Below are 12,221 nucleotides of genomic sequence, written 5' to 3'. Positions count from 1 at the left end.
TTTTATGTTGACATACATAGTGACATTTCTGGTGCTCCTCATTTCTACCTGCAGGCTTGGATCACTCTCTAGAGTAGTTTTCTTCCAGCCCCAAGGACTTCCTTTGGTATCTCTTGTAAAGCAAGTCTGTTAGCAACGCATTCTCTGTCTTTTTTTCATCTGGGAATTTCTCAATTTCACCTTCAGTTTGGAAGGATAGTTTTGCTGGATATTGAATTCTTGGTTTACAGTTTTTTTTTTTTTTTCTTTCAGCCCTTGAGGATCTTATACTATCACTCTCCAGCCTCCTCTGTCTCATGTATGAATTTGGCTGTTAATCATATTGATGCTCCCTTATATGTGATCAGTCATTTTTCTCTTCCTGCTTTCAAGATTTTGTCTTGTCTTTTAGAAGTTTAGGTATAGATATCTGCATATTCTGTTTTTCATCGCATTTTGGAAGCTCTGGGCCACTATTTGCTGAAATGTTTTTTCTGCGCCTTTGTCTTCTTTCCTCCTGCCACTCCCACTGTGTGTATTTTGGGATGCTGGATGCTGGCCTATATGTCTCTGAGGTTCTGTTTGTTTTTCTTCTGTGTTTTTTCTTTCTGTTCTTAATAATGGGTAACCCGTGCTGATCTAACTTCGAGTTCACAGATTCATCCCTGTACCATCTTGGATCTACTGCTGAGTTCTTCTAGTGAGTGTTTTCATTTTGGTGATCACTTTTCAACTCTAGAATTTTAGTTTGGCTCCTTTTAAAAAATAATTTCTGCATAGTTGAGAATCTCTATTTGTTGATTTGTTATTATTTTAATTATTTAAATATAGTTTTCTTTAGTTCTTTGTATTTTATTTTTTTACCTGTACCTTAAACTATTAAGCATTAATATTTCTTTTTAAAATTGTTTCTTTTTGTTTTCAAGACAAGGTCTCACTCTGTCACCCAGGCTAGAGTATAGTGGCGCAATCACTGCTCACTGCCGCCTCAACCTCCCTGTGCTCAGATGATCCCCACTCCCCCAACCTTAGCCTCCCAAGTAGCTGGGACCACAGGTGCATGCCACCATGCCTGGCTATTTTTAAAATACTTTTCATAGAGACAGAGTTTTGCCATATTGCCTAGGCTAGTCTCAAACTCCTGGGCTCAAGTGATCCTCCTGCTTCAGCCTCCCAAAGTGGTGGGATTACAGGCGTGAGCCACCATTTTAAAAATTTTTCTAGAGATGGGGTCTTGTTATGTTACCTAGGCTGGTCTCCAACTCCTGGGATCAAATGACTTTCCCACCTCGGTCTCCCGAAATGTTGTGAGTACAAGCGTGAGCCACCACACCTGGTCTTCTTTAGTTCTTTGATCCTATTTATAACAGCTGCGTTGAAGTCTTTGCTAAATCAGAAACCTGGAGACACACAGAGAGAGTTTCTATTCGCTGCTTTTTTATGCTTTCATGGATGAGTTCCACTTTCATGTTTCTTTGCATATATCATTTGTTTAAAACTGGATGTTTTTAGTAATATAGTAATTCTGGAATCGGATCCCCGAAGATGATTGTTGTTGCTGCATTTTTGATTGTTCATTTTTAATTCCTTTCTTTGTTAGTAACTTGCCCAGGCTCAATCTGTGAAACCTGTCTGTGGTATGTAGGCGTTGATGTCCCTCCTCAGTTTTTAAATTTATTGTTTCTATTTTACGTCTGCTTCCCAGGGGTTGTCCCCTTGTCTGCATACGTCAGCGTTCAGCCAATAGCTGACAGAAGTTGAGCTGCATGCCCTCGAGCCTTGGCTGATGCACCTGTGTGAGGGTGGGGAGCGACTTCAGAGGGGAGCCTGTTTTTGAGTCCGCCTCAGCCCTTACTTTCCCCTGTGCCTCCAAGGTAGACGAGGGAGTAGGCGTGAGCCTGTTCTTCTCTATCTGTATCCCCTTTCCCACCACCCTCAGCCTCCTCTTGCTTTGTGCCCAGGTGCCGGGCCTGAGGGCCGCATCCACCCCTCATCTGTGCTCAGATTCCTGAGGCTCTGCGGTGGGAAGAACAAGCAGGAGGAGGGGCATAGGGCGTGCCTTCACTGCCAGCTTGCTTTGGACCCACGCCCCCGGGCTGGGTCACTGCCTGACCACAGTTCCCACCATGAGGAGACCCACCTTCCCTGGCCTCCAAAAATTCTGTTTCTCTCTGGTCCCTTCCGGCCTAGGGTGATGGGGACTTCCTGCTGTCACTGGTCTCTGGGCCCCTCAACATCTGTCCTTTGTTGCTTATCTCTGTCCCCATCCCTGAGAGTAGCCCTTCCAGTCAGGCCTTTTCATGGAAATCGTCCTTCTCACAGCTTGTTTCCTGCGGGGATGCTGAGGACTCAGGGGTGGTGCCCAGGCAGACAGGTCAGTGGTGAGATCATTTGCCAGGAGGAGAAAATGCAGGGGAAAGTGTTTGCTGGTGAATAATCAAGAGTTGTGCTTCGTAAATGGTAAACCTGGACATAGAAGTCAAAAATTAAATCAGCCATTGAAGATATGAGGCTAGAGCTCGGAGGAGGCGCTGATGACCTAAAGTCAGGGAAGCATCTGTGTAGATGGTGCCCCAAACCACAGACTAGAGGAGACCAACCCAGGAGAACGTGGGAGGCGAGAAGGGGCTCAGGACTGGGAGCTGGGGCATTGCAGAACTAGAGGTCTGGAAGAAGAGGAGGGTTCAGCAGAGGAGCCTGAGGTGGAACTGAGGGGAGGGCAAGGATGGGAAAGAGTACGGGGTCCTCAAGTCCAAGTGAAAAAAGAGGTTCAAGAAGGAGGGAGTGGTCAGCCAGGGAAGCTGCCCCTGGGAAGGCCAGGAAGGAGGGGCCACCGGGTTCAGCAACACGGACCTCGCTGGTGACCTGGACAGGTGTGGTTTCAGAGGGAGCTGGGGACGGAAACCTGAATGAAGTGGACTCAGCAGAGTTGGGAGGTGAGGCCATGCCCTGCTGAGATGGGAGGTGAGGCTGTGCCCTGCTGAGGTGGGAGGTGAGGCCGTGCCCTGCTGAGGTGGGAGGTGAGGCTGTGCCCTGCTGAGGTGGGAGGTGAGGCTGTGCCCTGCTGAGGTGGGAGGTGAGGCCGTGCCCTGCTGAGGTGGCAGGTGAGGCCATGCCCTGCTGAGGTGGGAGGTGAGGCTGTGCCCTGCTGAGGTGGGAGGTGAGGCTGTGCCCTGCTGAGGGCTTCGTTATACAGGGAGGATAACTGGAGGGAATGTGAGGTCAGTAGAGGGTGTTAGTATTTTACATGGGAAATAATAGATACTGAAAAGGGAAGAAATTATATGCAAGAGAGAGGGATTAATTATAGAAACCAAGACCTTGAGTCAGTGACAGGGTAGGGGAACCAGGGCAGCAGCAGAGGTTCGCTGGGCAGCAGGGGTCGCTCATCAGCTGGAGGGGACCAGGGAGCCGACACCTGCCTCCACCTCACAGCTGGAGGGGACCGTGGGGCCGACACCTGCCCCCGCCTCACAGCTGGAGGGGACCACAGGGTGGACGATCACGCGTGGAATAATGCAGTGTGCTTGGGTTCGTGCCTGGCACGTCGTAAATGTGAATTAGTATTGTGTGGCTTTACTCTTTGGTTTTCTGAACATTTTTATTCTTGAGTAGAATTCGGGCTTTATCTTTGCCTGTAGCCAGAAGGCCTATCTGACTACTTTCCCCTAGACCAAAACAACAACCAACTACGCTCCCATGACGTCTCTCCAAACAGGATTCTCTGTAAGTAGAAAAAGATGACTGAGTTTGAAAATATCAGTCGCTCCCCGGTTCTCATTATCATATTGTCAGAAGCATCCTGTGACACCCACAAAGTTTAGCACATAATCCCATGCACGGCAAGCCCAAAGCTGGCGGGCTGGGGCGGCCCGTGGTAGAGAAAGCTGTCGCCTTCGGGATTCCAAGACAGCAGCCTTGGTGCCACTGGGGTAGAAGCATCCGCGTCTCCGGCATTCGGTGTCAGCATCTACAGTTAGACCTTCCCATCCTTACGGGCTGGGCCCCTCTGCTGTCCTCGAGCTGCGTCTAGCACCGGGGAAATGAGTCCTGACGACCGAGGGACGTCACCAAGAATGTCACCACCCACGCCGAGCAGCCACAGGCTCCATGTCCAGCCCCTCCTTCCCCCGGGAGGGTGAGCCCAGGAGGTGAGAGCAGAGATCGGGGCCTGGAGGTGCGGCCTGGGAAGCCTGTTGTGGGTGCCGCCTCCCTGAGCCACAGCCTGTCCTGGGGATCAGTAGACGCTCCGTGGCTCTGCAGAGCTGCTTGTACTGCCCTTGCTGGAGGAGGAGGTGCTCGCAGTTTGCTTCTGTTTGTGGATGAGAGACAGGTGGGTTGGTTGGTTCTTCCTATCGAGGCATCACAGCCATTCCATGGGAGGCGATGGCAGCTGATCGTTCTGAGTCTCTGCTAAGTGGAATCACCCCACGACCTCGAGTGCATGGACCCACTGGGCTCTGGGCACCACAGAGACGTGCCCAGGCCTGGATGTGCTGACTGCTGGGCTGTCCCACGCAGCTGGAGCCAGGAGCCCACGGTGGGCAGCAGGACCTTGACTCCAGGTCGGCAGAGCCAGGCATCTCCTGTCTCCTCCCTGCCCTGGCTGGGGTAGGTTTGTGGAGTAACTTTGCTAGAGGGAAGATTCTGAGGCATCTGCGATCCTGAGCTGCTCCGGTGGGCACCTGCCAGAAGACAGGAGCCCAGGCTGCGGGAGTCGCTGGTGGAGGAGGGGTGAGGCGGCGCCCTGCCTCTGTGGTTCTGCATGGGGCAGGGCCCCTGCTGCTCCGGGCGGGGAAAGAAGGTAGGAGGCCCTTGCTCCCGTGATTCACTCCAGGCTCTACACAGGTTGGAGTTTTCTATTTCTTTCTGAGCTTCTGATGCAGGAATCACAAGCTCAGATCCCTTACAGATGCTATGTTTTGCTTCGGCGTGCATCCTAGGTGGGATTCTTAGACATGGGAAACACACAGCAACATCTTGCCCTTCCACAAAGAAGTATGTATGCTCCCCCAGCACCCTTTGTTTTTTGAGATAGAGCCTCACTGTGTCACCCAGGCTGGAGTGCAGTGGTGCAGTCTCGGCTCACTGTACCTTTGCCTTCCAGGTTCAAGTGATCCTCCCACCTCAGCCTCCCAAGTAACTGGGTTTACAGTTGCCTAGCATCACACTTGGCTAAGTTTTGTATTTTTTATAGAGATGCGGTTTCACCATATTGCCCAGGCTGGTCTCGAACTCCTGGGCTTAAGCGATTCTCCTGCCTCGGCCTCCCAAAGTGCTGGGATTATGGGTGTGAGCCACTGCGCCCAGCTTATTCTCCTACTTTTTTCATGAAACATGCAGCTCTTTTGTTCTTCCGATATTTCTACAACACTGACTGAATGCCAGGGAAGATTCTACGTGCTGAGATCCAGCAGTGAATGGTCCCGGTAAAATTACTGTCCCAACAAGGTGTAATCTAGAGGAGGGAGACAGGAAACAAACAAAATGGTTAAGTCAAATGTATCTGTGCTGGGTGGTGATAAAAATTTTGGAGAAAAATAAGTCTCCGAGGGGATGAAGAATGCTGTGTGGGGATTGTACATTCATGTGTAGGGCAGTCGGGAAGCTCTTATGAAAGGTGATATTTAGATGATGACCAGTGACAGGTAAGCGAGCGATCCCCTTGGATTTCTGGGGAAGGAGCTTTCCAGGCTGAGGAAGAGGCACATGCAAAGGTCCTGAGGTGGGCATGGGCCCGGTGTGTCCGAGCAACTGCAAGGAGGCTTGTGTCGCTGCAGTGACAAGACAGGAGGGAGAGAGACCACAGGGCGTGTGTGCTTGGGTGAGTGGGTGGGGGGCCAGATCACTCAGGGTCTAGGGGGCCATCATATGGACTGTGACTTTGACTCTGACAAAAATGGAAGTGACTGGAAGACCGTATACGTACAATTGATAACACTTACATGTTAAAGGCGTTGTGCTGACTCCTGTGGGTAGATGTGTCAAAAGGGTAGAAAAAGATAGAAGACCAAGCCAGGGGCAGCGGCTCACACGTGTAACCCCAGCACTTTGGGAGTCTGAGGCAGGATGATCGCTTGAGCCCAGGAGTTCAAAACCAGCCTGGACAACATAGTGAAAAATTAAAAATAGCTGGGTGTGGTGGTGTGTGCCTGTGGTCCCAGCTACTCAGAAGGCTGAGGCAGGAGGATTACCTGAACCTAGGAGGTCAAAGGTGCAGTGAGCTGAGATCCCACCACTGCATTCCAGCCTGGGCAGCACAGTGAGACCCTGTCCCTTTCCTCCTCAAAAAAACAAAAAGGAAGAGTGATTATGAGGTTTCTGAGGCCATCTAGACAGGAGGTGGCGGGGACTTAGTGTGACAGCTGAAGTTGGGGCAAAAGAGGTTGGACACTTTGTAAATATACTTTGAGGTTTGAGTCAAAAGCCCTTTGGCTGGGCTGTTAGAGGGTATGGGGTGTCTTTATGCGGTAACGAAAAGATTCTAAAATTAATGGTGACGGTTGCACAACTCTGTGAATATACTAAGAAGAATTGAATCGTATGGTATATGAGTTATGTCTCAACAATGTTATTAACAGAAATGAAGATTTGCAGATGGATTTGGCATTGGGGTCTGAGAAGGAGAGGAGGCAAGGAAGACCAGCCTGGGCAGCTGGAAGGACGGTCTTCAAGGAGGAAAGCAGAGAGGAGGGGCAAGTGTTAGGGGAGGGCTAAGAGTTTCAGGAGTTCAGTTGTTTTGTTTTGTTTTTTGACATGAGGTCTTGCTCTGTTGCCCAGGCTGGAGTGCAATAGCGTGATCATAGCGCACTGCAGCCTCAAACTCATGGGCTCAAACAAATCCTCCTGCCTCAGCCTCCCAAGTAGCTGGGACTACAAGTGCACACCACCACACCTGGCTAATTTTTAAATTTTTTATAGAGATGAGGTCTTGCTATGTTGCCCAGGCTGGTCTCTAACTCCTGAGCTCAAAAAATCCTCCTGCCTCGGCCTCCCAAAGTGCTGGGATTACAGGTGTGAGCCACTGGGCCTAGCCCAGGAGTTCAGTTAGGTCTAGGCTGTGATCAGATATGCAAGTGGATATGGGGGAAGCATTTGGACACTCAATGCTGGCTCTGGGGAGAGGGCCGCAGGATGAATGACAGGAGCACCTGGCTGGTGAGTGACGGGGAAAACAAGGGGCAGGACTGAGCCCTGGACCCCTGCTGCTCCCAAGTTAGGAGGGGAGGGGTGGCCAGCCGGGCAGGGGATGTCCCAGAAGCCAGGAGGTTCTGTGGTTCATTTCCCCACCAGAAGCAGAGAGCATGGGCACAGAGAGAACTTTCTTTACTGGGCAGAAGCAGCGTGCCAGCCCACAGTACATGACAAGTGCCTCAGCATGTGGGATCAGGGAGTGGGGATGCTGGCAATTGTGGATTGGAGGCTCTGGGTGGCAGGAGGCTGCTTTGGGGCTATAGCTGTTGCCATGTACAAATAAAAGCCAAGGGCTGCTGGGCATCAAATGTTCAAGAGAAACTGGAAATGATGAGATTTTGTTTGGCTTTTCAAAATGTCCGTTTCATTTGAGAAACAAACAAAAACCTATATGTGCCTAACCACACAAGTGTGTGTCCCCACCTGGCCTGTGGCCCGTCAGTGTGTGTTCTGCTCTCTCACATGGGGAGTTACTGCCAGGGGCATGTAGTCTCTGTTGGGCCTTTTCCTAGGCAGCTGTACCCTGGGAGAGGCACGGGCTGCTCAGGGCGTGGGTGCACCTGCACTGGTGTTAACCCTTAGCGTGATGCCAGGCAGGGGCCCTCAGCCCCCCAGGCCCCAGCTAGGTCTGAAGTTAAGGGAGGAGGTGGAATCCTGCATGAAGAAAGCTCTGCTGGCTGACAGCCTGGCTCCCACGCTAACTGTGTGACTGTGGGCAACTTATTTAATGATCCTAAGCCTGAGTTTCCTCCTCCGTAAAATGGGTTCATAGCAGTGCTCAAATCTTTGGGCCACAGTGAGTATTTAATAAGACTGTACATAAAAGCCAGGAGTGGAGGCACGTGCCTGGAGTCCTGGCTGCTTGGGAGTCTGAGGTGGATCACTTGAGCCTTGGAGTTCAAGGCTGCAATGCACTATGATCATACGTGTGAATAGCTGCTGCCCTCCAGCCTGGGCTGGATAGTGAGACCCCATATCTAAAAGGAAAAAAAAATTCTACACGTACAGAGCTTAGTGTGTTGCTTGACATACAAGAGACAGTAAATGTGACGAAATGTATTTTGCGTGATATTTCGGCTCTGGCTGCTTGCCAGGTATTTACACTAGTCCGGAAGGTGAACCCTGTGCTACTGAAGTTTTTATAGCAGCACTGTGAGCGTAAGCAAAACCAGCCACAGTGCAGCAGAACAGTAACAGGAAAGCTGGCTGGGGCCAGAAGCCAGCAGCTGGCCAGGAGCGCTCTCGTGGAGACAAAGCCTGTTGGGACCCCAGCTGCAGCCTTTTCTAGCCCTGCGGCGGCGCGTCCTCCCCTGCACTGCTACTTCCTGTTTGAACGATAGGATCTCAGTGCAACTTGATTCAGCGAGCATGAAATAAAATAACAGGAGAATGGACTTTCGCTCTGACCCCGGCCATAATGTTTGCTGTTACTACAAAGTGAGGGCCAGTATTACAGCAGATCCATCCACACGGAGGTTAGAGGTGTTTTCGGGGTATTGTCAGAGAGAGACTAACAGAACTGTCTTTGGACCCATGGATGGTTTTATAAGGAAGTAGTGCCTAATGCAAGTTGTGGTAAAGACCCATGGATAAATGAAAACGCCTGGCCTGGGACCCGGGAGACTGGGAGGGAGCTCCAAGGCTCTTGGCTCAAGGGCGACTTGCTGGGAGGTGCCTCCTTCCAGCTGGGAAGCCAGTGCCCAGAGCAGATGCCTCTGCTCCTTCACAGCGGCTTTGAAATGATGACTCAGGCTTCGTGCACGCCCACTGCTGCCCGTCAGAACTCTCGGCTTCAGCAGTTAGCTTGGAAGGCAGTCGTGAGCGGGGTATTTTGGGCAGCATCTCAGCAGAGGGGCGCCAGCTGTGCGGGTGTTCTCCCCCTCTGCAGGCGCTGCCTGCCCTGCAGAACTCCCCTCCTCGCGGCCCGGGGCGGCCGCAGGGTGCAGTTGGGATGACCAACCTGGCTCGGTTGGCTCCAGCCTGAGCCTTTGGGGCCGGGCTCCTCAGGGCAGCAGGCGCGAGCTGTGAAGACGATTCCAGCGCTGTCCACCATCGCTCGTGCCTTCTGTACTGCAGGTTTTCACACTGTGTGCTTCCTCCACCCTCTAAGGAGAATGAGATCCTTCCCCTGGGCTCCCTTTTTTCATGCAGAATGGAGTCGGGAATGGGCAGAGTGGAGAAAACAAGCAGAGAGCTGAGAGAAGGGGGAGAGGGCTCTGGCCGGCCCAGCTGGCTCCAGCACATTCCTTGGTGGGGAAATCAGAGTGAAATGAGTGGAGAAAAAACTAAAAAATGCCAGAGAAGCTCAGGTGGGCTGTGAAATAAAAAAGCTGAACAAGAGGAGGAAACCCAGGAGGGACTGAAACTCACAGAAACTGGGTGCCAGGAAGAGTGTGTTTTGGGGGATAGGTGGGCCGGGTAGGGAGTTAGTGAGAGAAAAGCAACAGAACAGATTGTAAAGTGCGGAAGAACCGAGGGTGAAAGGGAAGGAGATGTTAGATGTTACTGCTGCAACTTCCCTGTAAATCTAAAATTATTCCAAAATAAAAAGTAGAAGGCCAGGCGCAGTGGCTCATACCTGTAATCCCAGCACTTCGGGAGGCCGACGCAGGTGGATCACTTGAGGTCAGGAGTTTGAGACCAGCCTGGCCAACATGGTGAAACCCCATCTGTACTAAAAATATAAAAATTAGCCAGGTATGGTGGCAGGTACCTGTAATCCCAGCTACTCAGGAGGCTGAGGCAGGAGAATCGCTTCAACCAGGGAGGTGGAGCTGCAGTGGGCTGAGACTGTACCACTGCACACTAGCCCGGGTGACAGAGGGAGACTCCATCTCAAAAATAAATAAATAAATAAAATAAATGTAGATTTTTAAAAAGAAAGTATTGCTATGGATTATGAATTAGATGCCCTAAAAGCTTTTCCAAGAAGCACAACTAAAGACAGGAATTGCTTTTTATCACCTTTGGTTCATGAATCATGGTATTTCTTTCTATGTGGGCCACGCACAGCCTGGTTCACATGGGGCCTGGTTTTTGTGTGGGTTACAGGAGATCTTTTTATTCTCTCAAATCACACAATGATTAATGTGTTCCCTTTTAATGGGATGTGCCCTGTTCACCTTGATATTTGGGTTTTTGAAGAAAACCTATTAAAGCTGTAAAACCCGAACCATGAGGACACCCCGGGGGCACATGGGTCAGTCTGTTGGACACAGTGTATTTTCTCATTCGTTTCTTCGCCTCCTCTGGTGATATCCAGCCTTACTGCTAGGGAGGACATTTGGAAAAACCCCTTGAAGAAAGTCTGGGTCCCTTGGCAGAGTCATGTAATCTCCCATGTCCGGGCTACAGATGGGATTGATAGTCTTTGACCACTGATTTTAAGCAAGACGCACGGAGATCTCTGTGAGCTTCCAAGAGACAGACTGCAAGTCTGCAATGCAGAAGGGATGTGCTGTGTCCTCAGGCCCCTTCCCTGGCTAAAATGGCTCCTTCATTTAATATCCTGCTTGCTTTTTTTTTTTTTTTTTTTTTTGGAGACAGGATCTCTCTCTCACCCAGGCGGCAGTGCACTAGTGCAATCACAGCTCACTGCAGCCTCAACCTCCCAGGCTCAAATGATCCTCTTGCCTCAGACCCCTGAGTAGCTGGGACCACAGGCGTGCACCACCATGCCTGGCTAATTTTTGTATTTGTATTTTTTTGTAGAGATGGGCGTCTTATTATGTTGCCCAGGCTGGTCTCGAACCCCTGGGCTTGAGTGATCCACCTGCCTTGGCTTCCCAAAGCACTGGGATCACAGGCATGAGCCACTGAATCTGGCCTGCTTGCTCTTTTGATATATTTCTGATTAATTAAGGTTAATGCATCTGTTAAAAAAAAAATAAAGAGAAGAGAGACTTAAGAGAAATACCAAAGGCGGTCTAAACCATGTTGAGATTCCAATTTGAACAAAACCAACTGAATTTTTTTTTTTTGAGATAAGCAGATACATTTATTACAGACTGGGCATTAGAAGATAGGGATTGGTGTTAGTTTTGTTGGATGTGATAATATCACAGTGTTATGTTAATTAAAAAGTCTGTCAGTTTACAAAGCATCCGGAATACCCTCCTCTTCACAACCTCTTTAAAGACCTAAAAACCTAAGAATGAGCTCCCGGGCAGCATGCAGCGGTGTGCGTCGTGGGGCCTAAGAGGGACAGAACACTCTTAGGTCTGTCACTACCACTGGCCTTCTTGTTATTTCTCTCTCGCTGTGCTTTAAAAAAATATCCTAGGATGGTCTTTCTGAGCTCAGAGTGGGGGATCCCTGATGTTGGCACGTCATGGGGTGACGTTGATGACACAGAGCCTGGTGAATGGCTGCAGCTGTCTTGAATCAGTGCGGTGAATGCAGGCTTAGCTCAGGGGACACAGTCAATGGACATGAATTCAGAACAGTAGCCCTGCCAGCCCCACGGCCTTCCCGGCCTCTGAGAGGGCCGATTCAGGGTTCTCGGTGAAGTGTTGGCTTCCCAAGGCTGCCTTAGCAGGGAACTAGACATAGATACCTCTGAGCAGGAAACATAATCATCAGTGGATGAGGGCCCTCTCCAGGCTGGAGAATCCTTTCTTTGGGGAGGTTGCTGGGCTTGTTGATGACAAAGACTCAGCCGCCATGTAAGAAGGACTTAATGAATCCCTGGGGAACTGAGTTGTCCTCGGAATACAGATAAGTTATCTGAAAATCCAGCCCCCTTTCTTTGCTATAGTATATATGTGCTTGTGTGTGTGTATTTTTTCCTTTTTACAATAGGGACTGGTGGCCAGGTGCAGGGCTTGTGCCTGCACTCCCAGTACTTTGGGAGGCCAAGGCAGGAGAATCACTTGAGGCTAGGAGTTCAAGACCAGCCTGGGCAACATAGTGAGACCTCATCTCTACAAAAAATAAAAAAATTAGCTGGGCATGGTAGCTAATTGGGAGGCTGAAGTGGGAGGATCATTTGAGCCCAGGAGTTGGAGGCTGCAGTGAGCTGAGATCATGCTACTGTACTCCAACCTGGG

General features: G+C 50.4%; 1 protein-coding gene across 11 annotated transcripts in view; it reads left to right on the top strand.

Moving 5' to 3' along the window:
* Positions 1 to 4,397: 4,397 nt before the first annotated feature.
* RIMBP2 (RIMS binding protein 2) overlaps positions 4,398 to 12,221 on the top strand; it is a 400,662-nt gene continuing 392,838 nt past the window's right edge. For 2 of the 11 annotated variants that reach the window (XM_063615235.1, XM_063615233.1), the window contains exon 1: positions 4,421 to 4,783. In XM_063615235.1, the coding sequence (XP_063471305.1) occupies positions 4,745 to 4,783 (39 nt within the window). In that variant the 5' untranslated portion in view covers positions 4,421 to 4,744. Of the gene's footprint in view, positions 4,784 to 4,810; positions 4,828 to 12,221 lie in introns of those variants that run through there. The other 9 variants (XM_063615244.1, XM_063615243.1, XM_063615242.1 and 6 more) reach the window with 8 other exon arrangements.

The sequence above is a fragment of the Symphalangus syndactylus genome, chromosome 13 (assembly GCF_028878055.3).
Source record: "Symphalangus syndactylus isolate Jambi chromosome 13, NHGRI_mSymSyn1-v2.1_pri, whole genome shotgun sequence".
NCBI classification, from domain to species: Eukaryota; Metazoa; Chordata; class Mammalia; order Primates; family Hylobatidae; genus Symphalangus; species Symphalangus syndactylus.
This window is presented reverse-complemented; position numbering and strand designations above follow the sequence as displayed.